The sequence below is a fragment of the Lissotriton helveticus genome, chromosome 12 (assembly GCF_964261635.1).
Source record: "Lissotriton helveticus chromosome 12, aLisHel1.1, whole genome shotgun sequence".
NCBI lineage: Eukaryota > Metazoa > Chordata > Amphibia > Caudata > Salamandridae > Lissotriton > Lissotriton helveticus.
This window is the reverse complement of record NC_136073.1, coordinates 831184794-831211872: the sequence shown is the minus strand read 5'-3', so window position 1 is coordinate 831211872 and position 27079 is coordinate 831184794. Positions and strand designations below refer to the sequence as shown.

At 49.2% G+C, this 27079-nt stretch overlaps 1 protein-coding gene across 2 annotated transcripts in view; it reads right to left on the bottom strand.

Moving 5' to 3' along the window:
• SPPL2B (signal peptide peptidase like 2B) overlaps positions 1-27079 on the bottom strand; it is a 128521-nt gene that overhangs the window by 23236 nt on the left and 78206 nt on the right. For both annotated transcript variants that reach the window (XM_078668824.1, XM_078668823.1), the window contains exon 12: positions 23698-23797. In XM_078668824.1, coding sequence (XP_078524950.1) covers positions 23698-23797 — 100 coding nt within the window. The remainder of the gene's footprint in view (positions 1-23697; positions 23798-27079) is intronic.

Below are 27079 nucleotides of genomic sequence, written 5' to 3'. Positions count from 1 at the left end.
GTAGCCCTGGAGTCCTTATAGCGCTCAAGCGCATGGTCTGCCTTGTCGCCAAAGAGGCGACGGCCATCGAACGGCATGTCCATGAGCGTGCTCTGGACATCTGCCGAGAAGTTGGCGGACCTCAGCCAGGCGTGGCGTCTGACCGCCACCGTCGTTGCCATCGCTCTACCCAGCGAGTCAGTGGTATCCAGCCCACACCTGATGGAATACTTGGCTGCATCCCGGCCCTCCACAAGGGCTTGGCCGAGTTTGGCCCGTACCTCCAACGGACACTCTGGCAGCACTTCCGCGACCTTATCCCACACAGAGTGGGTGTAACGTCCCAAGAGGCAGGCGGTGTTGGAAGACCGCAGGCCTAGACTAAGGGATGAGAAGATCTTCTTCCCATACTGGTCATACCTCTTGGATTCCCGGTCCGGGGGGGCGGACGGGAATGCGGTCTGGGAATTGGAGGCCTGGAGGACCAGGCTCTCGGGGGTAGGGTGGGAGGACAGGAAACATGGGTCGCCCGGGGCTGGGCGGTGGCGCCTGGCCACGTTCCTATCTACGGGCGAACCCGTAGCGGGCTTGGACCAAGTGCCCAGAAGAACGTCGGTCAAGGCCTCATTAAAGGGCAGCAGAGGCTCGGCCGAGCTTGACTGCGGTTTAAGGACCTCAGTGAGGAGGTTGGTCCTCATGGCCGCGACGGGGAGCTCAAGGCCCAAGGCCTTGGCAGCCCTCATCAGCACCACACTATATGTTGCCCCCTCCTCCGAAGCCACGGTAGGAGGGGAGACAAACCCAGTGTCTGGAGAGGTGTCCAGGCCACTGGCCTCCCCAAGGTCTCCTGTCCAGTCCTCATGAGACTGACACTCCCTGGTCAGAGGGTCCTCAGACCCCTCCCAGTCCTCTTCATCACCCATCTCCTGAAATTCAGGGTTCTCAACCAATGGGGCCTGTTCCTAAAAGTGAAATTCACCAAACGAGCGGCGCCCAGCGGGGCCGTCCCGACGGCTGAACAGGAATGAAGGTAGGACCGGAGCCGGCGCCGCCCGAGGACGGCGCCGGAGGCGACACCTGAGGGTCCGACGCCGGGGAGGTCGTGAGATCCACCGGCGACGAACCAGATCCCGAAGGAGGACCAGCGGCGTCGGGCCCGAAGGCGCCGGAACAACTGGAGCCCTCGGCGCCGGGCCCGAAGGCGCCGGCGGCGTCGGGATAACGGGGACCTGCGGCGCCGGGCCCGAAGGCATCGGCGGCGTCGGGGCCGGAGCCGCCAACCCGCTAGGGGCCCCAGACGGGTCAGCTGGGCCCTGAGGCGCCGCGGAGCCCGTCGGAGGAGAGAGTTTCCTCATGGCCATGAGGAAGCGCTCGATCTCCTCCGGCGTCGCGTTCAGCCCAGGGACCGGAGGGTGTGGAGCTGCACGCGGCGCCCGCGACTCCGACGGAGCCGCGTGGGCGGTGTCATCCGAACCCCCTGCCGCGTCGGGTGGGGGGGGGGGGGGGGGGGGGGGGGGGAGTCCGAGGAGCGATGACGCCGCTTGGACTTCTTGTGCCGCTTACCTGACGACGACTTCGACCCGGAGGAGTGCGGCCTACTCTCGGAGCTGTGGTGGCTCCGAGCCCGCGACCTGTCCCTCGACCTCCCATGGGATCGGGACCTCTCACGGCGCGGGACCGACTGCCGGAGTTCGAGTCGCCTGCGGGACCGCTCCCGCCTGGCTTTCGAGGAGAGGGCCCGGCAGTCGGAGCAGGCCTTGTCGTCGTGGTCGACGCCCAAACCAGACAAACATACGCGGTGAGGATCCGTGACCGACATCAGACGGTCGCAATCGTCACAGGGCTTGAAGCCGGGCATCCCTACGGCACCGTTCGGAGTCGAGAGACTTCGAAAAGCAATCAACAAGCATTTGCAATGCAATAGGTCTCGCATTAGAAAAGTTTGAGCTATTGGTATTGTTAATGACAACTTTTATATTTATGTGTTGGTTTTGAAAATAGCTAAATTAATAGCTTTGTCATTTACAATTCCAATAGTTTTAACTTTTGCAAAGGTGACACCTATAGTATTTGTAATGCAATATGTGTTGTATTTACGTGACTTAGATGTATTGATATTACAAATAACAATGGCTTTTCATTTTTCTTAATTAATACTTAAATAAAAGTTCTTGTAATTTATAATGGCAATAGCTTAAACTTTTGTAAATAACTTTTGTGTAGATTATGTTCAGTTTATTTTATTGTGACGAAAATCCAAGAACAGAAGTTGAATATTAACATATTTTTGTGAGATTTGTAATAAAGCTTGAAACATTGAGAAAACATATTTGAACCAGTTGTTGTTGAATTGTTGCACATATTGATGCAGTGGTGGCGATGAGTGATGTGGTGGCGACGAGTGATGCTGTGGCGTTCAGTGATACTGTGGTAGCGCATAGTGATGTTGTTGTGCCCCTGAGTGATGCTGTGGTGGTGCTGAGTGATGCTGTCGTGGTGCTGAGTGATGCTGTGGTGATGTGATAGATAGAGTGAGTGCGACAGATAGATAGAGGGAGGGCGATAGATAGATAGAGGTACGGCGATAGATAGATAGAGAGAGGGCAATAGAGGGAGGACGATAGATAGAGGGAGGGCGATAGATAGAGGGAGGGAGGGTGATAGATAGAGGGAGGGAGGGCGATAGATGGAGTGAGGGAGGGCGATAGATGGAGTGAGGGAGGGCGGTAGAGTGAGGGCGGTAGAGTGGTAGAGCGAGGGCGGTAGAGTGAGGGCGGTAGAGTGGTAGAGTGAGGGCAGTACAATGGTAGAGTGAGAGCGGTAGAGTGGTAGAGTGAGGGCGGTAGAGTGAGGGCGGTAGAATGGTAGAGTGAGGGCAGTAGAGTGAGGGCGGTAGAGTGGTAGAGTGAGGACGGTAGAGTGGTAGAGTGAGGGCGGTAGAGTGGTAGAGTGAGGGCGGTAGAGTGAGGGCGGTAGAGTGAGGGCGGTAGAGTGAGGGGAGTAGAGGGAGGGGAGTAGAGTGAGGGTGGTAGAGTGGTAGAGTGAGGGTGGTAGAGCAGTAGAGTGAGGGCGGTAGAGTGGTAGAGTGAGGGCGGTAGAGTGAGGGCGGTAGAGTGAGGGCGGTAGAGTGGTAGAGTGAGGGCGGTAGAGGGAGGGCGATAGAATGAGGGCGGTAGAGCGGTAGAGTGAGGGTGGTAGAGTGGTAGAGTGAGGGTGGTTGAATGAGGGTGTGAGGGTGGTAGAGGGGCAGAGTGAGGGCGGTAGAGTGGTAGAGTGAGGGGGTAGAGTGGTAGAGTGAGGGCGGTAGAGTGGTAAAGTGACGGCGGTAGAGTGGTAGAGTGAGGGCGGTAGAGTGGTAAAGTGAGGGCGGTAGAGTGGTAGAGTGAGGGCGGTAGAGTGAGGGCGGTAGAGTGAGGGTGTGAGGGTGGTAGAGGGGCAGAGTGAGGGCGGTAGAGTGAGGGCGGTAGAGTGGTAGAGTGAGGGCGGTAGAGTGGTAGAGTGAGGGCGGTAGAGGGAGGGCGATAGAATGAGGGCGGTAGAGCGGTAGAGTGAGGGTGGTAGAGTGGTAGAGTGAGGGTGGTTGAATGAGGGTGTGAGGGTGGTAGAGGGGCAGAGTGAGGGCGGTAGAGTGGTAGAGTGAGGGGGTAGAGTGGTAGAGTGAGGGCGGTAGAGTGGTAAAGTGAGGGTGGTAGAGTGGTAGAGTGAGGGCGGTAGAGTCTCTGTGGGGCACGGGCTGGGTGGGCTGGCCTGACACGTCCCTGTGTGAACCGGGTACTTGGCCACTATCGGGCCTGTTAAGGTCTGTCAGTCAGCTTTTAATTGCCTTTTTCCCTGCTATTCCTACCAACATTGGCTGCCGCAAGCACCACACTCAGCCTCTCATACTTTGCATGTGCTTACTAAGTCAAAACCGCCGTAATAGGCCAATGCGGGACACCTTTTTTTGCAGCTATCGGATATGTTGTTGGGGGGGAGGGGTGTATTTGACCAGGAGTGCAGTGCAGCGGAAAGAAAATGGCAGTTATTCATTCTCATCAGTTCACCAGCACTCACCACCTTCCTCCTCAGACCCGTAGCAGGTTCTTGTAATGAATATTTTGACACGTAAATGCTCTTTTAGCCCCAAGGATTATTAGTACCAAGCTCGGAGCAAATCCGCAATGTAGCGCCTTTATCACCCAAGGCAAGCAGCTCTCAAAGGGTTTGCCCGATCACAGACTCGTTCTGCCCCGTTTCTGCCTCTGTGCGCCTTGGGGTGTCGTGGGCGATGCACACACAGCTGTGGGCGGGGTTGTTTTCTCCTCGAGAGCCCGGGCTCCGCTGCGGGGTTCCCTTCAGGAAGCCGCCAGCCCCAGATAAGAGGCAGAGATGGCATCTGGACCGCTTTGACTTTAGGGAGATAGATTGCGCATGGCCAGGCCACGCGGGGGGGCAGTAGTGCGAGCGACTTTAGGTGGAAAATCACTGGGCCACGAGGGGCGAGTAAGCTGCCCACCTGGGCTAGGGCGAGTTTCCCACAGGGTCACCGACCGCAAAGAATGGCCTTTTGATGGCAAAAAGTCCAAAGCCAAGAAAGACCCAGCCAGGGACGTGACTTCCATTGGTGCAACAGGTGCAGTGACACCAGAGGCTCAACTAGAGCCAAATTACGGGGGGTGGGGGGGTACTAGAAATTTAGGGAGGGGGGCTAATTATTGTAGCAGTAGGCAGAGTGGAGATGAAGGGCAGAGAATCTGTCTCAGCCCGGGCTGACACTCGCGTGGGGTGTGAAGCCCTTTGAGCCCAATGGGCGTTGCGCACCTGTGTGACGCAGGGGCCCACTGAACGCCGATAGTTGCAGTATCTGCTTTCCCACCCGCAGTCTGGGGGTGTTTTGACACCTCTTAGTGAAGGGCAGCAGGTAGCCCGGAGTGCGTGTAGTGGTGTACCTCTTTTACGTACTGTGCAGTACAGAGAGCGGGTCTCTCCTTACCATGGACTCAGTGTCAGCAAGTCACTTGTTTCATTGTCCCCGAAGTACACTTGCTGCATCTCGAGAAAAGGGGGAGGGGGAATAATATAGAGAAAGAAAGAGAGAGGCAGAGAGAGAGGGAGAAATAGAGAGATCGTGAGAGAGGCAGTGATAGACAGAAACAGAAATCGAGAGACAGGCGGACTGTCCCCTGGTTGTCTGTCTCTCTGGACCTCAAAGTGACGACAAAGTGTGACTGAAGCAGAGAACACCCCCGTGTGAGGTCGGAGGCAGGGTTGGATTGGGATTGAAAATGGGCCCAGGCAAGCAAAAAAAAACAATCGCCCCACATTTGCATAATCACTCCTTATATCACTGCTTTGGTGTAATCTTATAAAAAACAAGGTGAGAACATAATTTAAACGCACGTTTACAGAAAGCAAGTATTCGTAAGGATAGTGTAAACAAAGTTTGCTACACAGGAGGGGCCAACTCAAGCTGGACAAATAAAGCCAGCTAATAAAAAGCAAGCAACTAACTGAGTTAAAAAGCCAACAGTAAGGGGCAACCTGCATTCCCAGGGAAGCTTTCAGACAGCTGTCTGGTAGGCTTCGAACTAAGAAGGCAGTTGAGGCCTGTACAGGGCCAAGTTTTAAACCACTGATAAAGACACAAAAGGGATGAGAAAGGTGGTGTGAAAGGTGCATCGAACGATGCAATGGTGTGGGATGTGCATGGAAAGGGCGTGAGTAGCTTAGTTATCTGAGGCAATAAGAAGGAAATAATTATTTTTAAGGGGTGGCGAGAGTGGCAGTCGCTCAACGGGAAGTATGGTCAGAGTGCGACCACATTTTGGTCTAAGTTTGAGGAGCAGGCTAGGTTTGCTCCTTAAGTCACACAAACGGACACTAGAATGTATTTTAGAGGAACAAGAAGTGCGTCAAATCCTACCCTTCTTACGAGGCTGAAATATGCTTAAATGTGGGCAGAAATTATCTCTTTAAATATTCCTTATTAAACTTTTCCGTCAGAGCGTCTAATATTTCTCCTCGGGTAACATGACTTAAGGAGCTGGAAGGCTGTCATCGGAACAGAATTCAGACAAAATGCAGACTTACTCTGCATGAAAATGCACACTTACTCTGTCCGAATTTAAGAGGGTAAGAAGAGGACTTGACTTAGGGCAGCGGTGAATAATACTGCCTCCGAAAAAAGAAGCAGGCGCGTGGGTGCCCATATTCTACCATGACCATCAGTTGAGACTCCTAACCATGTCCTGGGGTAAGCAGCATAGTAGAGCGAGAGGACTTCTTCCACTGACGACGAGTCAGGGAATTAGTCTGTTCTCGTGAGCTTTCTTTCGTTCCAAAGTCTTGGTGCTCAGTTTCTTGCGTATAATACTCGGGAGGCTGTAATATGCCCTGTTTTCCTATATATGGCCCCAAGTTTCGGCAGGCTCAGTGGGACGAACGGTGTGTCCCGGTCCGCTTGTAGCTTCTAAGTAATCCGGAGGTACACCCACAACCACGAGGGTGTCTTGTAGAGGTCCCTTTATACGGCTCGGGTGCGTGTCGATAGGATGCTATTTTGAAAGGGGCGTGGGGGCGTATTTCAAGCACAAAATACACTGTGCACCCACTCACCTTCAGAAGGCGGGTATCTAAATATAGCTGGCACGGAGCCTTTGCACAAGAGGAATAGCGTGAAAGCCACATGCGGGTCGCTCTGGGACCCGTCCTTGGTGCCAGGCGCCCTGCAGTAACCATAGAGACGAGCAAGCTCCTGTCTGTAATGCGAGGGGGCTCACAGCTTGGCAGGAGCCTAGAGGACGGGTGGGAAGCGCTAGCAGGAGGCGGAGGCGGGCAGTAGGAAGGCGGAGAGAAGAAGTGGGAAAGTGGCTCTGCAAACAATGAGTCAGCAGTGGATGGAGCCAGGACCGCTCTGACAGACAGCTAGATTCCAGGGAAGCCTTTGTATAGGGAGAAAAATAAAATGAACATACATGAAGGATTGTACACTAATACAACATTTGATGCTTCACAAAGGCCAAGATGTTAAAGAGTTGCAAACTAAAACACAATAAAAAAGATCAGCCTCGGCCGGTGCGGTCGGGTCCGGTCCCGGGTTACCGTGTCCCCCAACAGCAATAACAAAAACGGAAGTCAGGCACTTTTGCCTGAGACGGGGGCGGGGCCTGCAATCCAGCAGGAAGTCCCGCCCGCCACCACAGCCGCCGCCGCCGAGGAAGAAGTGGAGCAATGAGACACTGAACACGCCGAAAGAGCCCGGTAAGTGGTGGGGATGGGGGTCACGCGCGTGTGTATGTGTCTGGAGTGCGTGTGTGTGACTGTGGGGGAGGGGGGTGTGTGTGAGCGAGTGTCTGCCGTGTGCCTGCGCTCGCCTGTGTGTGCGCATGCAGAGGGGTGGGGGGTGGGGGCTGCCTATATGTGAAGCGCTCTGATACCTGATTCGGTTCGGGGCTGGGAAATAAAAAAAAAAAAATGCTGAGTTACTCTGCGCATGCGCGGGTGAGACGCGCGCTCCCGCGGTCAAATCCGACACTGGGAAAGCTCGTGACACTTTGGTGTCCACTCTCCCAAATACGGATAGCATTAGTTGGCGAGCTGACAGCATTCATGCTTCGCATGAATGCTAACGTCAGCTCGCCCTAAAAAGGATCAAAAAAGTTAGTCAAAAAATGACTAGGGTCACTGCTTTTTCCAGATCTGCGCTTGCTGGTGCGGAAAAAAGAAGAACTGACGTCAGCACGCGGAGGCGGCGTCTAAGTACTCCGACGACGTCATCACGGCGCCCACGACGCCGACGACGGACGCGGAGACGCAGACGACGCCTACCGATGCGCAAGGGTACTGCTCCGCAAAAGTTTCCGGATCCAGTCTGACGCCTGGGGATATTCTAAGGTAAGGAATCTAATACTAACGTGTCTCTTTCAGATAGAGCTGCCTTGGGTTTGCGATTCTGATCTTGCTCTGTTGATGAATGAGATGGCCTGAAGTTTTGGAGAGCTTGCGAGAGGAGAAAATTGACATCTTGACCCAGAACTGTCAAACTGTGGAGATGCACTTCCCAGTCAACAAGAGAGGAGTCTGTGGGGATGGTCACTTGCAGAATGGGGTCGCTGAAGGGCCTGCCATTCAACAGGTTGTTGCTGCTCCACCACTACAGAGAGATCATCTCTAGTAAATGCATCACTCTTCGGACTGAAAGACGATGATTTGGCTGAAAAAGAGATACAGAAGCTCCTAGAAAGCTAGCACTCTTTGAGTGCGAAGATAAGCCTTGCCAGTGACAGCACTAAGAATCAATCATAAAAAAAGGCTGAATTAATAGGGGCTGACGGTGGAATTAGCTGCCATTTACAGTAAATCCTTAACTGTGGGGAAGGGAGATAGCACATTAAGTGCGTGCTAGGCATTCCTGCTTGTCCACGCTTTTGATTATCCAATCGTCTAGATTTGGGAAAGGGCACGTGTCCCCACTTCTGAGGTGAGCAGCCACAACTCCTAGGCATTTTCTAAACACCCTTGGGGCTGTGGGAACCCTGAAGGGAAGCACCTTGAATTGGTAGGTTTGTCCACGTACCATGAAATGAAGGCAGCGCAGATGATGGAATGAATGGGTAAGTGGTAGTAGATTTCCTTCAGGTCACAAAGTCGGTTGCTGCTGTAGGGGGATAACATACTGTACGATTCTCATAAGGAAAGGTCAGGATATATTTTTGGAAGGGGCCCGAGGTAGGGAATTGGTATGAGGGAGCCGTCCTTTTTGGGGATACGAAAACACGGGGAGTGAACTCTTCTGCGCAGACGTTTTAAGGGAAATAGCTCCAATGCCCCCCTTCCCCGCCGTGTGTGTACCTCTTCTTGGATGAGGCGGCTATGTTGTTAAGTGCTCAGGGTGTGTGGAAGAGGTGGAATATTTGGTGGAGTTTAGTGGAGCTCTAGGGAATATCCATGTTGAATTATGCTTGAAACCAAATGATCAAAGGTGTTTTCGTCCCAGCGAGGAAGAAATTGTCACAATCTTTCCCCAATAGATGAAAGTGATTGGGAAGGATGAAAGGTAAGTCAATGTTTCGAGGTGGAGGCCACTTTAATCAGAGTACCTTTAATCTCAACCCTGTTCGAGTTACTGCCCAGGTATGTTCCACATGTGTATCCCTTAACTGCTTGTTGGTGGTAGGATTGCTACAAGAGTTGGTAGGACTGAGGCTGTTCTGGAGAAGTGGCCATGTACTACGGCCTATAAAAGAGCAGTGGATGGTGTTTGGAGGTCCCGTAGAAGCTCAGATATCTCCTTATCTTTCTTCATTTTTATCAAAATTTGGTCTGCTTGTGTACCAACGAGATACCCACCATCAAAAGGTAGATCGATGAGGTGTTCATGCACCTGTGGATTAAAGCCAGAGATATGGAGCCATTCGTGCCATCATAGTATGATCGAGGTTCACCTCCAGGCTCCTGCATTGCCGTCATCCAATGTGCACCGTATGATGGCCTAAGAGATGATTTTGCCCTCAGATACAATCTCCTCAACCCTTTTCATAAACTGTTCTGGGAGCTATTATAGCAAACCCTCCATCTCCTCCCACTGTCCCCTATTCTACTGTGAGGTGAGACCCACAGATAAGCGATATTCCAATGTGTGGCGACCCCACCTTGACCATTTTACTTGCAGCATGAATTATTTTGCTCTCCCTATTGGGGAAGGGAGGGGGGGCAACCCCTTTGGCTTGTGCAACTGCACATTCACCGATGGTGTGCACTAACAGAGTCTGGAGGAATGTGTCCCACCGTATAGGTAGGATTAGTGGGAGATGGTCTGGCTTTTTATCCACTCTTGTAGTAAGCACCCAGGTCCTGACAGACTCTGTGATGTGCCTGTGGAAAAATTGCATAGGTGGTCCTACTTTGAGAGTGTTTTTAGGTCTCGTGACCTATCAATGCGCATGCGCATTGAGAGAAGCGAGACTATAGGGCTTTAAACAAAGTTTACCTAACTGTGGCGATTTGGTGCTGTGCCCGTGGCTTTTAGGTCAATGCGCAAGCGCATTGACCTAAAATGCGCGTGCACATCACCAAATCGCCGTCTGTTCCCTCAGCCGCACTCCTCCCACACCTTTGAAGTGAAGCTTAGCTTCACTTCAAAGGCCCCGGCTGCTTCACACCCTCATGCCGCTCTCCCCGCTCCGCCCCCTCCCCTGCCCGCCGTGTGCATTTCTCCTCCCCCCCCACTCCCCACAGCAATGCCCTCCGTCTTGTTTCCTTTCTTGTTTTTCTTTCAGGTGAGATATCTTTTCCATCATTTGCGATAATACAGTTCTCATATGCTCTAAATCACAGTTGCCATTTGACCTGTGGTTTACCAGGAATCTGGAGAAATGGACTGGGTTAATGATTAAATAACTTATTTGAAGCCATACTTTAACAAGTCAAACACACCTCAAAGCTAGTTAAGTCTTGAAAGTTGCCTCAATGCGTTCCTGCATATAAGCTTCTGTTGCAATAATAAACTGTGTGAGCAGTGAAAGGTTGTCCATATTTAGCACACTCTACTCAAGCACATTATACTGAGCGTGTGTGACATTCCCAGCATGCACGGAGAAAACGTCACACAACCATGACGGCACGCATTGGTACACAAATGTCTCAGGAGGCTGACGTGCACAGCTTGGAACAGCGCGCGCAATAGAATCAAGGCAGTAGGATGTGGGGTTGAAAATCTGCACATGAAGCACGTAACGATGTAGTGATTTTTAGGTCTCGCCTGTCGATGCGCATGCGCATCGAGCAAGCGAGACTATAGGGGCTCATCTACTCTTTATCTAACTTGCAAGGAATCGTGGCGATTCCTTGCAGTGCCCGTGACTTTTAAGCTCAATGCGCATGTGCATTGAGCTTAAAAGCGCGTGCACAGCCGCCCGCATTCCTCCGACACCTTTGAAGTGAAGCTTAGCTTCACTTCAAAGGCCCGGCTTCTTCACACCCACATGCCGCTCTGCCCCGCTCCGCCCCCTCCCCTGAGTCATCCTGCCTGCCCCTTCCCGCCGTGTCGCATTTCTCCTCCCCCCTCCCCTCTCCCCTCTCTTCCCTCCGTCTTGTTTTCTTTGATGCTGGTATTTCCATATCTGGCAGCTTCCTGCCCTCACCCCACGCACGCTGTTTATTTATTTATATTTAATATGCAGGAGATCTCAGTTTATTTAATTTATAATTAATGATGCCGCCCACGCTGAGGCTCGAACCCTGTTCTCCTCCTCCAAAGTCGGCATCGTTATATGTTGAGCCACCTCTTCGCACCGTTTGTTTGTGCTGACTTTCTTGCTCTGCCGCTGCTGGCAGCGGCATTGCGCTTGGAGGGAACATGTAATTGACCCGTCTCGCTTCTTTTCATTTGAATTTTTTTTACATTGTCTCCTTCCTTCCGCCCCTCGCAGTTTGTTTTCCTTGCACCGTCCCTTCTTACAGTCCCTTTAACCATTTTGGTGTTGCTCAGCCCCAACTAGCATGTTATTGTCAAGCCTCCAAATATGCAGCACAAACACGACGTACAAAGAGATTAACGTGTTGCCTGGAGCACATTTCGGGAATAACATTAAATGAAAGCCCAAACCCGCTTTACCGCAACTTGCTTTCACTTGTTGTCTTTGTTTCCAGTGCTATTTTAGAGCTTTGTGCAAACTACACTCTCGTTATTTTGCTGGTAATAACTTTGAGGGAATAGCGTATTTTTGTTTTTTAAATAGCTGGCAGCTTCCTGCCCTCACCCCACGCACGCTGTTTATTTATTTATATTTAATATGCAGGAGATCTCAGTTTATTTAATTTATAATTAATGATGCCGCCCACGCTGAGGCTCGAACCCTGTTCTCCTTCTCCAAAGTCGGCATCGTTATATGTTGAGCCACCTCTTCGCACCGTTTGTTTGTGCTGACTTTCTTGCTCTGCCGCTGCTGGCAGCGGCATTGCGCTTGGAGGGAACATGTAATTGACCCGTCTCGCTTCTTTTCATTTGAATTTTTTTTACATTGTCTCCTTCCTTCCGCCCCTCGCAGTTTGTTTTCCTTGCACCGTCCCTTCTTACAGTCCCTTTAACCATTTTGGTGTTGCTCAGCCCCAACTAGCATGTTATTGTCAAGCCTCCAAATATGCAGCACAAACACGACGTACAAAGAGATTAACGTGTTGCCTGGAGCACATTTCGGGAATAACATTAAATGAAAGCCCAAACCCGCTTTACCGCAACTTGCTTTCACTTGTTGTCTTTGTTTCCAGTGCTATTTTAGAGCTTTGTGCAAACTACACTCTCGTTATTTTGCTGGTAATAACTTTGAGGGAATAGCGTATTTTTGTTTTTTAAATAGCATGCACGAAAACAGTATAATTTCAATTTGCACCACTTATTTCCCATGTTTGTGTCAATGTAAAAATCGACCCTGCACACCCAGCACCAGGGCCGTGTGCCTCAATGATGCAGTACACGCACCAGTAACTGAAATATGACGAAAGACTGAAAGGAGTAGCTACAAGCTGTGCTCTAGTTCTGCTCTCCAAAAAATCAGCAAAGAAACAAGCAATTAAGAACATTTCATTGAAGAAACCATTGAGCAGGAAACAGAAGGAAATCCTACAGAAAGAATCCTAGAGAAAGAAGCTTGAGGTATGTAAACACTTTTATTATGCAAAGGACGTCAATTTCAGGATGCTCAGATGCTCTCATTGGAGTGAAGCGATGGCTTACGTTGAATGAAGAAGCAGCTCTGAGCACTTCAAGAACAGCTGTAGTTTACCACAAGGCACAGAGGCTCTGGCAAGCTTGCATAATGTGGCGGTAGTCCACATCTCGTCATCTAGTGCCCCTCCCTCTGACCACATTATAACACGTTTGTGCCGAGTTGGCTCTATGGTTTATGCAGGAATGAAAAGAAACAAGTAATATGCATCAGAGATGAGAAAATAAAAAACAGCGAATCTTTCGTACTAAAAAGATGTATGTGAAATAGTTACGAATCTGTTAAAATATGAGCGACAATCCTCAAGTCATCCACAACTTACACTGGTGCTGTTCACTGAAGGGTTCACACTCTGCTTATTCAATTGTTGGCCTCTTGCTGAGATGGTGAATAAAAAGCTATTTAGTGTTCATTTGTATTAGAGCATGAATTACAAGATCAGCGAGTAGTAGTGAGACCACCCAACAATTCTCCATCAGTTGGCAAGTAAGGGGCCATTCTAAAATGGCAACACCCAGATCCTGGACTGCCTAACTCTCGGCCCACCCATAGTATAGTCTGGTAAAGATGATGCTCACGAGTGCCTGTGCAGCAACAAAAAATATCAAAAATGCATAATCTCGCCGGCGCTGAACTATGGATCGATAATTATTTGTCAAATACATTTTTAAAACATAAATGTTCCTCTAAGGCACATGGCAGATGCTATCTGTAGCCTTGAAAGTCCATAGGCCCTGAGAAGTGAAAGGTGATTGGTGAGGGCAAGTTGTGCTAAGACATACTCCTAAGCTTGTGTGCTCACCCTCACCCTCAAACCTTCACCCTCAACCCCTCACTCACCCTCACTCTCACTCACCCTCACTCAGCCTCAACTACTCTCACTCACCCTCAACCCCTCACCCTAACTCACCCTCACCCTCACTCACCCTCAACACCTCACTCACCCTCACCCTCACTCACCCTCACCCTCACTCACCCTCAACACCTCACCCTCAACCTCAACCCCTCACCCTCACTCACCCTCACTCTCACTCACCCTCAACCCCTCACCCTCACTCACCCTCACTCACCCTCACTCACCCTCACTCTCACTCACCCTCAACCCCTCACCCTCACTCACCCTCAACCCCTCACCCTCACTCACCCTCACCCACTCTCACCCTCACCCTCACTCATCCTCAACCCCTCACCCTCACACAGTGCAATAGGTCTCAGACCATTTCAGTTAGAGCTTTAAGAAATGTTTATGGCTTTTTTTATTTGTAATTCTTTAGCATTGGCTACAGGAAACAAAAATGCTAAACATTTACAAAAAAAACCCATAAACAATTCTAAAAGCACTAACTCTAATGGTGCGAGACCTATTGCATTTCCAATGCTTGTTTTGTTTGAATCTGTTATTTGAGTTTTTCAAGATTTCCAAAATAGTACAACATGCACATAGCTCATATAATTGTTCGAGGTTCGTGTCAGACAGTTACAGGGAAATTAACTCGTGATTCAAATACTGCTAAAAATAAAACAGAAAACTGTAATAATAAAACAAGCACTGGCATAGCCAATAGGCCTCGCCTTTGGAACCTTATATGAACCCATCTCAACCCCTCACCCTCAACCCCTCACTCACCCCCTCACCCTCACCCCCTCACCCACCCTCAACCCCTCACCCTCACCCTCAACCCCTCACTCACCCTCAACCCCTCACCCTCACTCACCCTCAACCCCTCACCCACCCTCAACCCCTCACCCTCACTCACCCTCAACCCCTCACCCTCACCCACCCTCAACCCCTCACCCTCACCCACCCTCAACCCCTCACCCTCAACCCCTCACCCACCCTCAACCCCTCACCCTCACCCTCAACCCCTCACCCTCACTCACCCTCAACCCCTCACCCACCCTCACCCTCAACCACCCTCAACCCCTCACCCTCAACCCCACTCACCCTCAACCCCTCACCCTCACTCACCCTCACCCTCATTCACCCTCACCCTCATTCACCCTCACCCTCATTCCCCCTCACCCTCATTCACCCTCACCCTCACTCACCCTCACCCTCACTCACCCTCACCCTCACTCACCCTCACTCACCCTCTCACCCTCACTCACCCTCTCACCCTCACTCACCCTCACCCTCAACCCCTCACCCTCACTCACTCACCCTCACCCTCACTCACCCTCAACCCCTAACCCTCACTCACCCTCAACCCCTCACCCTCACTCACCCTCAACCCCTCACCCTCAACCCCTCACCCTCTCACCCTCACCCACCCTCAACCCCTCACCCACCCCCACTCACCCTCACTCACCCTCACCCCCTCACTCACCCTCACCCTCACTCACCCTCACCCTCACTCACCCTCACCCTCACTCACCCTCACCCTCACTCACCCTCACCCCCTCACCCTCACTCACCCTCAACCCCTCACTCACCCTCAACCCCTCACCCAACCTCAACCCCTCACCCTCACTCACCCTCAACCCCTCACCCTCAACCACTCACCCTCAACCCCTCACCCTCACTCACCCTCAACCCGTCACCCTCAACCCCTCACCCTCAACCCTCACAACACATATTGTGTTACAATAGGTGTCACATTTGCGAAAGATAAAACTATTGGCATTGTAAATAACAAAGCTATTAATTTCGCTATTTTCAAAACAAGCACATAAATAAAAAATGTGTCCTTTACAATACCAATAGCTCAAACTTTCCTAATGCGAGACCTATTGCATTGCTGTGCTTCTCTCCCCTGCTGCACTCTCCTGCTCTCTAGAGATGTGGCCTAACGACCAGAGCTGCCATCTAAGTCACGTAAATACAAAACATGTTGCATTCCAAATGCTATAGGTGTCACATTCGCGAAAGTTATAACTATTGGCATTGTAAATGACAAAGCCATCAATTTAGCAATTTTAAAAACCAACAAATAAATAAAATATGTCATTTACAAGACCAATAACTCCAACTTTTCTAATGCGAGACCTATTGCATTCCCAATGCTTGTTATAAGGAAGTCTCTTCCTCAGGGATGATGTGCATGCCTACCCAATGGTAAGATGCAGCTCTTTTTGTATGACCCCATGATATGCGACTGTGCCATCTGTGCAGGAGGCTCTGACTAGAAATGACTCTAGGTCTGTGTCCCTTGGAGCGTCTACATAATAATAATACCGTGGGATGCAGATAAAGCAGTAGTCATCAGGTGTGGTATAGATACTGGGGATGCCCGTATCCAAGTAAGATTGCAGAGTCCCTGGTGGAGATAGTGATGGTATGTAGAGCAATTTGAGTTTGAGAGCCTCGTAGGTAGGTTTTCGTACCCGATCGAGCAAAAACGATTTAACAATGGGGTTAATGCCTATGCACATTACCAACTAAGGGAGCATTCACAGTGTACTCCATGACTTGAAAAGATTTATTTGAACAAAAATAACTTGTAACATCTGAGGCCAACACTAGATGGCAGAAGTATGCAGAGCAGGTGCATCTACAGCCATACATAATACAAACATATGGATTACATTTTTCTTTGAGATGCATTTAATTGGCAGGGTCACTCTACAGATGAAGTAGCCAGAAACTTCAATACTGGAATCAAAAGAAAATACAGCACAAAAATATGAATTGTGTTCTTTTTGTGCTGGCTCAGTCTGATACTGGGTCTACTTTTCCAGAAAGGTTTGGAAATGTAACTAGAACCACAAGATGTCATTAAGCGAACATAGTAGAGCGATTAAACATTATGTATTTTGTATATCTCATGTTTATTTTGGTGTAGCTAGCCTAAAAATGATTTTCCAAACATGGAATTCTTTATAGAAAGCAAGGGAATGTTGCACTATACCATCTGATGGTCTGCAGTAACAAGTAGAGAAAGGTAATTCATGAGATTTTGGTTTAAGTTTTTGAAATAAAAAATTCTTTGCTTTGTTGTAAAGCACTTAGTCTGTAGCACTCACACTTTTGCAACTGCTGCCTAAAAGGCACAATTATCAAAAGGCCCAAACATGAATTAGAAGTGTGGCATCTGCTTGCATTCAATGGGCAATTGTAAAGCTGTAAACAGTGGTTTGTGGCGGTCATTCTAAATGCGTTTAGAAATTACTTTAATGGAGTGTAGAAAATCAAGGAGGCACTTGGTGCCCTGTTGACTGAAACCTTTATCGAACAGAAATGATGTCATATCCACAAAATAATATTCATTGTCTGTGAAATATGGTGCAATAAAAGCACCAAACTCATGTACAGGTTATTAAAAGGACAAGCCAAGTGGGACTAGAGTCTGAGACCCAAACGTGTTAGAGGTTTAGTTCTGAAGCTATTCCTTCTCAGAGAAATAAGATTACATATGCTACCCAGTCTGACGCTGAAATGAATATGCTACTTACCAGTATGCATCTGTTCTTGGCATGTAGGGCTGCTAACATTCATATCTTAGCATTAGATCGCCGCCTAGTGTTGGGTCCGGATGATCGCACATTGTTGTCCTGGAAGAGTCTTCGAAGTATCCTGAGATAGGTGGCTCCTCCCCTGGACTACAGTGCGCATGGGCATCGGCTCCATCCCCAGATTGTTTTTCGCCATTGTGGCAGAAGATGGAGTGAAAAGTGTAAAGGATGTCCATGCTAATGACTGAATACAATAGTATATCTGCAGCTGCAACAGGCACCGGGGAGGAGGGTGGGCGATATGAATGTTAGCAGCCCTACATGCCAAGAACAGATGCATACTGGTAAGTAGCATATTCAGTTCGAGGCATGTGGGCTGCTAAATTCATATCTTAGCATAGAATACATAGCAGTCCCTCCATCAGCGGCGGTTGCCCGTGCCAGCTGCAGAAACCTGAAAGAGTGTCTTGAGAACAGCCTGTCCTACAGCAGCTTGCTGCTTGGAATGCACATCAACACAGTAGTGTTTTGTAAAGGTATGTGGTGTAACCCATGTGGCTGCTCTGCAAATGTCCTCTAAAGGAATGTTCCCTAGGAAAGCCATGGATGCCCCCAATTTGCGTGTGGAGTGCGCTCTTGGGGGTATCGTTAGAGTGCGCTTAGCCTTTTGATAACATATTTGGATGCACTTAACAATCCACCTGGCTATTCCTGCTTTGGAAATAGGGTTGCCTTTGTGTTGTGGTGCGAAGGCAACAAAAAGTTGTTTTGTCTTTCTAAAGGGTTGTGTCCTGTCTATGTAGTACATCAACGCCCTCCGTACATCTAAGGTATGGAGCATTCTTTCCGCTACCGTTTGTGGGTTTTGAAAGAATGCCGGCAAGTCAATAGTTTGGTTGAGATGAAACTGTGACACCACCTTCGGAAGGAATTTGGGGTTAGTGCGTAGCACTACCCTATTTGGATGAATCTGAATGAAAGGCTCTTGGATTGTGAGCGCTTGTAGCTCACTAACCCGCCTCAGTGACGTAATAGCTATTAGGAAAGCTACTTTCCACGTTAGGAACTGGAGTTCACACGAGTGCAGTGGCTCAAAAGGTGGTCCCATCAGTCTGGTGAGGACCACATTGAGGTTCCACACCGGAGCTGGTGGTGTTCTTGGGGGAATGACTCGTTTCAGACCTTCAAGGAAAGCTTTAACGGCAGGCACTCTGAAGACAGAGAGATGCTGCCTGTTCTGAAGATAAGCCGCTATGGCGGATAGATGTATTCGAATGGAAGTGTACGCTAGATTGCACTTGTAAAGATGCAACAGATAGCAAATGATGTTAGGGATAGATGCATCTAGCGGGTTGATGTCATTGGCTGTACAGTAAATGACAAAACGCTTCCATTTCGCAGCATAGCATGCTCTGGTAGTTGGCTTCCTTGCCTCCTTGATGATGTCCATGCATTCCGGAGGTAGGTTAAGGTATCCAAACTCTAGGACTTCAGGAGCCAGATCGCCAGGTTGAGCTGTTGCGGATCTGGATGCTGAATTTCTCCATGGTTCTGCGTCAAAAGTCTGGGCGTGAGGCGCAGTCTTTGATGCGGCACCACTGAGAGTTCGAGGAACGTGGTGTACCATGCTTGGCGCGCCCACGTTGGAGCAACTAGGATGAGAGTCATCGCGTGCTGCCTTAGCTTTCTTGCCACCAGCGGTATCAGAGGGGCTGGCGGAAAAGCGTACGCAAATTTGCCTGACCAGTTCATCCATATCGCATTCCCCTGCGACTGTGGGTGAGGGAACCTGGCGGCAAAGTGTTGGCATTTTGCGTTTTCTTTTGTGGCAAACAGGTCTATCTCCGGATGACCCCACTGCTGGAAGTACGGGTGGAGGACAGATGGGTGTATCCCCCACTCGTGCATTTGATGGCTGTACCTGCTGAGCAGATCCGCCATCTGATTGTCCTTTCCCGGGAGGTGTTCTGCCATGAGGAAAATGTTCCTCTGAATGGCCCACTTCCACATGCTCTGAGCCAGATGAGACAGCTGTGGCGAGTGGGTGCCTCCCCGCTTTTGAATGTAGTACATCGCGGTCATGTTGTCCGTCCGGACTAACACTACCTTGTTGCACAGATGTACAATGAAGGACTTGATCGCCATGAAGATTGCCATCAGTTCCAGATAATTGATGTGCATCCTCTGTTGTTGCGTCGTCCATAGTCCCTGCACTGTGTAAGTGAGCAGATGAGCGCCCCATCCCTGGAGAGATGCGTCCGTTTTCAGGATAATCTGTGGCACTGGCTCTTGGAACAGTCGGCCCTTGCAAAGGTTGTGTGGAGTCCACCAATGCAGAGAGTCGTATGCCCGACTGGTAACCAACACTAGGTCTGTCAATTGTCCCTGAGCCTGTGTCCACTGATTTGCTAAGCACTCCTGGAGCGGGCGCATATGTAACCGTGCGTGAGGGACTATGAAGATGCAGGAGGCCATCATGCCTATCAACTGCATGAACACTCTCGCTGGAAGCGAGTGTTGTGGTCTGAACTTCTGGATTAGAGACTGCATGCTGTCTATCCTGACTTGGTTTGGTTGAGCCATGGCCGTCAGGGTATTGATCGTCGCACCTAGAAACTGCCGGACATGTGCCGGCTGAAGATGCGACTTTGGGTAGTTCAACGAGAAACCTAGATTGTGAAGGAGGTGAATGGTGGTCGACATGTCCGCGGCGCACTGTCGTTCCGACTTGGCTTGAACGAGCCAGTCGTCCAGGTAGGGGTAAACATGGATGTTCCGCCTCCTGAGGTGCGCTGCTACTGTCGCCAGACACTTGGTAAACACCCTTGGGGCTGTGGTGACTCCGAAGGGTAGGACCTTGAACTGGTAATGCTTGCCTTGAATAGTGAACCTGAGGTATTTCCTGTGGGACGGGTGTAGTGGAATGTGGAAATAAGCATCCTTGAGATCTAAGGTTGCTAAGAAGTCCCCTTGGTTTAACAAGGGAAGAATCTGCTGCAGTGTAAGCATATGGAAATGTTCTGATAGGATGTACAGGTTGAGGGGACGTAGATCTAGAATGGGTCTGAGAGATCCGTCCTTCTTTGGAATAAGGAAGTACAGGGAATATACCCCTGTGCCTTCCTCTCCCACCGGCACGAGCTCGATTGCGCCTTTGTGCAGCATCGCCACTACTTCCTGCTGCAATAAGTGCAAGTGCTCTGCGGACATAGGCCTTTGCCTTGGCGGAATGTTGGGTGGAGTGGATTTCAACTCTAGGCAATAACCATACTGGACTAGTTGTCGCACCCACCTGTCTGTGGTGATGTTTCTCCAGACGGGCAGGAACTGCTGCAGTCTCCCCCCGACAGGTGTTAAGTGGTCGGGGGGCAGTGACAGAGAGTCACTGTTTGCTTGGGGTAGAGGAGCGGGAGTTGTTGTTTCCTCTGCCGCGACCTCTGTTGCTGTTATTTCTGTAACCTCCCTTGTTCTGTTTTGTGAACGAGGATTGTGCTCCACCTCTTGAGAATTGCGATTGTTGACCCATTTGTCCTCTGGTGACTCCACGTGCACCTGAGCGACGAAAATTATTGCCACGAAACTGTTGCGATTGTAGGGCCCCCATGGACTTAGCAGTTTCTGTGTCCTTTTTTATCTTTTCGAGGGTGGTGTCAACATCTGGACCAAACAGTCTATCAGGATTGACTGGCTGATTAAGTATGGTTGTCTGAATATCAGGTTTAAACCCTGATATGCGGAGCCAAGCTTGTCGTCTCAGCATGACGCTAGTGTTGATCGCCCTAGCTGCTGTGTCTGCGGCGTCAAGTGCACACTTGATGGCTGCGTTGGAGATCAGTTTCCCTTCCTCTATAAGCAGTTTGGTGCCCTCTTGAAACTTTGGAGGCAGGTGTTGTACAATCTGCTCTAGGGTGTCGTAATGCGCCCTATCGTAACGTGCTAAGAGTGCTTGTGTATTTGCAATACGCCAAAAGTTGGTAGCTTGTGCCGCCACTCTTTTGCCCCCTGCCTCTAGCACCTTGGACTCCTTGTCTGGGGGAGGAGCTTCACCCGTCGTCTGGGAGTTGGCCCGTTTTCTGGCATTTGCGACCACAAGAGAGTCTAGTGGCAACTGTCCCCGAATGTATGCAGGGTCTGCAGGTGCTGGTCTGTACTTTTTCTCGATACGTGGATTGACCACTCTCGCTCTGGTAGGTTCTTTAAAGATGTCAGCTGCATGCTTGAGGACTCCCTTGAGCATAGGCAGCGTTTTCACAGTTCTTTCAGAGACTGAAAAAGTGTCAAAGAGAAAGTCCTCTTCCACTGGGTCAGCATGCATGTCCACATCATGATTAGCAGCTGCCCTCTCAATGAGTGCATGAAAACCTGCAGAATCCTCTGTTGGGGATGCACGTGCACTGAAAGCCTGTGGGTCTTGCCCCACACTTTGGGTGCTTTGGTCACCAATGTCATCATATGCATCTGGATGTGCATCTGGTTCATTGATGGGGAAGGTGTATTGGTCATCTTCATCATATCCCTCACCCTCAGAGTGTTCTGGTGAGGGAGTAGGGCTTCTTCTTGGAGGAGGCTGGATAGGTTCTATGAGGCTAGAAGCGTCCTGAGGAACCCTTTTCTTCTTTAGTGGGATGACATAGGAGTCCAGAGGCTCCGAAGTGATCCTCCTTTTGTATAGGGTTAATTTGCCTGTGTTGGCGTCGATGAAGTGCTCAGAATCGCCCTCTGATTCGAGTTCTCGACCTGAAGGTACCCCTGCCGTAGAAGAATCCGACTTCTTTGGCGTCGATTTCGTAGAAAAGGCCTTCGGAGCCTCTTTCGGCGGCAGAAGGAAGAGAAGCTTACTCTTAGGCTTTGCCGGAGTGTCCTTCGGCGTCCGAGGCGACGGCAACGGAGCCGACGTAGCAGCGGCCTTGTCCCTGATTCTCTGTAGCGAAGCGGCGATGGGGGACACTTCACTTACAGTGGCTTTTGGCGCTGACGAGGATGTCTTGACCTTCCCCTCGGATCCGACGTCATGGTGGCCTTTCTGAGTCTTGGAGGCCGATGCAGTAGCCGCCGACCCAGAGTCCTTGGATCGATGCGCAGATGTGCCAGCCGTCGATCCGTGTGCTTGTGTCGCCTCCGACTCCACTACGCGACCGACGAACGGAGTCCCAGTCGGAACCGGAGCCGTGCCGCTGGCCTTGGCGTGCTTAGACGGTGTCGCAGCGTTTGATCCGTGCCGACCACCCTTCTTAGAGGATCCCTCCTCTGGCGCCGATTTTGACCCTGTGGAATCGACCGATTTCTTCGACTTCTGTGGACCGGAGGTCGACGGAGCCGATGCGGCGGCGGGTGCAGTAGTTTTCTGTGGGCCGGCCGCCATTTTAGGGACGCTCGAGTCCATAAGTTTCGTTTTCGTTTTCGGGTCGGCCATTTTAGGTGTAGTCGATACCGTAGGTTTCGGTTTCGATCCGGCCTGCCCAGCAAGTATGTCCGTGGCCGGGCCTGAAGGCGGGGCCGTGGCTTGCGGTACGGGGTCTTGGGTAAGGCCAACTGGCGATCCCGTGACCCGATCGTGATCTTAGAAACCTTCGGGGCATAGCTCGTCCCCTGAGCTATCTGCCGCGGCCCCATAAATCTCTTCGACGTCCCCTACCTCGTCGACGTATTCAAGGCCTTGATCCACGACTCCGTCGTCGTCTACCGGATCCGCCTCAACCTCCGTTTCGGGTGGGGATATTTGGAGATGATGACCCTGTTCATCTTCTTCTTGGTCGCCGAAGATGTTTTCTGGATCCGGGGCCGCTTGTCTAGCCTCCAGGCGCACCGCGCGCCGAAGCTTGAGAGTCTTTTTAGACCTGAATTGTGCGCAAGCCTTGCACTTGCCGTCGTCATGGTCCGGTGAAAGGCATTTGTTACAGACCGGGTGCAGGTCTATATGTGGGTACTTGGACCCACAGAGCGGACAGTACTTAAACGGACTCCGCTCCATGCTGGAAAGTCGTGGTCGTGTCGCGATGAGAAGGCCTCGATGTCCGAAGAGTGAAAAAACTCCGCTGAATCCGACTCCAAGAGTCGGAAGAACTCGAGACCGTGCGCAAACAATACCGACGCTATAAATACAAGGCCTTTTGGCCTTAAAAAGTTAGTTTTACTCGGTTCCGACAGAGAGAAGTCGAGACCGCATCCAAACCCAATGGCGGAAAAAAACAATCTGGGGATGGAGCCGATGCCCATGCGCACTGTAGTCCAGGGGAGGAGCCACCTATCTCAGGATACTTCGAAGACTCTTCCAGGACAACAATGTGCGATCATCCGGACCCAACACTAGGCGGCGATCTAATGCTAAGATATGAATTTAGCAGCCCACATGCCTCGAACACATGCATACAAAAAGTTATAATTTTAGAGTCAGGCATTTACTTCTTGTCCATGTGGAATGAGAGATTAAATGTACACCAATGTCTGCAACCTTACAAGGAGCCTTTCCTGCTTTGGTCCACCTCACTGCAAATTGTGCACTGTATTAAAAAAAAGCTGTGAAATTGTCTTAAAAAACACCATGGGCTCACATCATTCCTTCACCCGTGATAAATGGGTACAAATGTTATGCCACCCTCCTGCTGCCCATTCTTCACATTACCTGGAACCAGGACGTCTCCAAAACCAAGGAGAGAGAATGGTCTGTCACACAGTGCCAAAGGCGAGAAGTTAAGTCTGGGTACTTTTAAGACCATGGGAAGCTGGAAAGAGGAAGAACAGATGGATTAACAAGTACTTTTGGCAAAAGAAGACATTGAGAAAAATGAAAGAACTATTCGAGAGGACACTTGCTAACCATACTGGAGAGCAAGCATTTGGTACGCACCGCGTTCTTCACTTGCCTCTTAGGTCATTGATGCTACTAAATTATAGCCAAATGCTTAAGGGGTTTCAGGGCACGTACATTTATCAATGGAACACCACTGTAAGAGCAGTTACTTCATAAGCCAACCACAGTGACGTGACCACATGCGGTACAATTACACACAAAAAGGAAGGCAACCAGGAGTGAGGTGATGTGACCCCAGTTGTGTGAAATTAAATCAGTTCACTTCTAATAATAATAAAAAAACGATAAAATACTTTGAGCCTAGTGGAATAATTGTGTATAAGGGCATGGTTCCACCAAGATCCAGATATATCTATTTGAGGTTTAAATCCACACGACAAACACTCAAACATCCTGGACTATGCTGCCCTTCATATATGAATAGATGAAGTTGAAAAATGTAATATGGTAGGGGGGCAAGAATGATATTTCACAATAACAGAAAAATGTCCTGAAAAACACTTATGACCCATAAGTAATGTACATTTCACGCAAAGCCACTAAATCTAGCGGGAGACCCAATGGCCAAGGCAATGGAGGCAGTATTCTAGATTGTGTGCTATAGGTTTTGGGTGGGATGTCACTTATGTTGGGTGAGTGGTTGAAGTAGAGCCTTTTTATAAGCATGCAGTGACTAGCTGTGATGGTGGAGCACAACCATATCTGTCACATAGAGCTGCCCATTGGGTCTACGCTTCAGAAACCTGGTTAAAGTCTTAAATATAGATGGGGCTAAGCAGGAATATACACTCGGCCAAGCCTCTGCCCATCATCAGTAAAATGAACTTCACCAGAAAGCCATCTAATCCTTGTGCTGATGTTTGAGTTAGGATGATCAATACGCAATTTAACTTTTGCATCTGTTCTTTAAGTCACTCTCACCCTCCCAAGAGAAGAGGAAAGGAAAGTCAGAATGCAGTAAAACTCAAACCTGGGCCAGGAAACCTTTTACCTGTAGTAAAATGTAGCATATTTTCTGGCATTCAAGAACAATTAGTTTGCACTTGTTTCACTGTTGATAAGAAACTCTGCTAACAGACTAAAAGAAGAGTAGGTAAGAGCTGAATTTTCAGGACTATTCTCTGAAAGCTAACATGAAAAATAAAGTACAGCTTGAGACTGCATTGTCCTGGGGGAAGAAGGGAAGCTGATCTGCTGTGACCGAATTGCCTCTGACCTGAGAGCATGTGCAAAGTCCAGTTCTCTCGAAGGCGTGCACTAGACCGACTGAAGGAACGGACTTCGACTGACCATGAGAAAACGCTCTCGAGAGGCAGGTTTCTCATCTATCCAAGACTGAGGAGCCACACGCAAGCTTGAGCAGGGACTGTACCCATAAAACAGATTCACAACATTCAACTACCTGTGAATGATAGAGTACGCAGAGCCTATATATCAAAGGTACTCAACCTAATGGACAAAAGCGCCTCACACCTACTGATCCACGTGCAGCTCTAATGACTCACCCACCCTCCCTATTTTCTCAACAATGTTGTTCTGCCCAAACTCTGTTCATAGGTGCAGAGAAATCCAAAGCAGTTTCCAAGTCTTCACAGATTATAGGAAGGGTGGCCATTCTCAGTCTCACTGCACCCTTTCGTTTGATTTAGGACCAATCAGTCATGAATACTGGAATGAAACCTATAGCTGGGTTAGTACCTTCCGAGAAGCTTTATTGAATCTTTTAACTGATAACGACAGAATAGGGATAGGAAGCCAATACGCAAGATGACATAATTAAACCTTCATTCATTAATATGTATTTGTTCAGAGCAGAGGTGGCTTGCATGCCTTCAACCACTACTCATATTAGGGCTGCTCAAAGTACTAAGCCATTACCACCTCCTTGTGCATGAGAATCAAGGTGATTTTCAGACAAGTACACCTTAACATTCAACCAAAAAGGACTGGACGGTACTGATTCATGCAAGCTCAATGAGAAGTAAACATCAGCTTTGCGGAGAAACATTACGTTCAGACTCACTGAGAGTAAAGAAAGACAGAACAAGTGAATAGCAAGTAAACACTATGTGGTGATAAAGAACTCTGCTCATTTAGTTATCTTGCAAGTTCATATAAATGGTTTTATTAAAATGGTGCCTGGAGAAGGTTCAGACGGATGTGAAGGCATCCAATTAAATTATTTTGTTAGCCTTATATATGGACCCAAACGTTGCTTTCTTTGGATGAATGATATAATTAGATAGATTCAGACCACACTCTAGTCCTGTAAAGAAAGACATCTGCCATTACCATGGAGCTGGTGACAGATCAGGAGAAACAGATAAAATTAGCATTTCGCAGTGAGTACCAACAAAGAAACCTGCCCGAGTCCTGCAAGAGTGCACCCTCTGATTTAAGCATCTACCTTTAGGTGCATCGAGATTATAAAAAGCAAAATGCCAGAAGGGTGTGGCAATGGTGTATGTTATGCTATACAAAAACAAGTAGAAGACAAAAGGAAACGAAGAAAATGATCCAGGCTATTATTTACGGCTATAGAGCGCTTTAGCTGTGTCTTGCAAGTCCTTGTTACCATTAAAAATGGTTAGATGGACAGGACATTAGATCATGACAACAGCACACAGTCATGCTACAAAAGCTTCTAAATAACAATTGATAGTTATTGAAGACAGCAATATGCTCTAAAGCACAATCTAAAAAACTTAAGCACAACTTAAGAAAAAAAAATTGACAGGAAATTCACTTAAGACAAGGGTCTAAACTTTAAGGATTCACAACTAGCTGTAACATTTTGTAATCAAAAACGAAATGTAAACATACCTATATTAATAGCATAATATTGGAAAGCCAATACAATTATTGGGCACACATTGTTCATAGAATGCCTTACAAATATAACATCTTTAGAGTGTATTTTAACTTTAAATGTCGGTCCATTACGAAATGTTACTGCTGAAAATACAACAACATTCCTGGAGCAGGAAGGAGCACGGAACATGCAGACTGCAGTCTAAGTCGGCCAGTGAAAATAAAGTTTATGGTGGGCAGAAAGTGGTCATGGTTAGGAGAAGGTATTTATGGTTGAATATACAAGTCTTTGCGAGGAATAAGAGCAAGGAAAATGTTTCTTGTAGCTATAGATTTGAGATTATTATAGATTCACAACGCACATTTGTGCTCCACTTTAGAG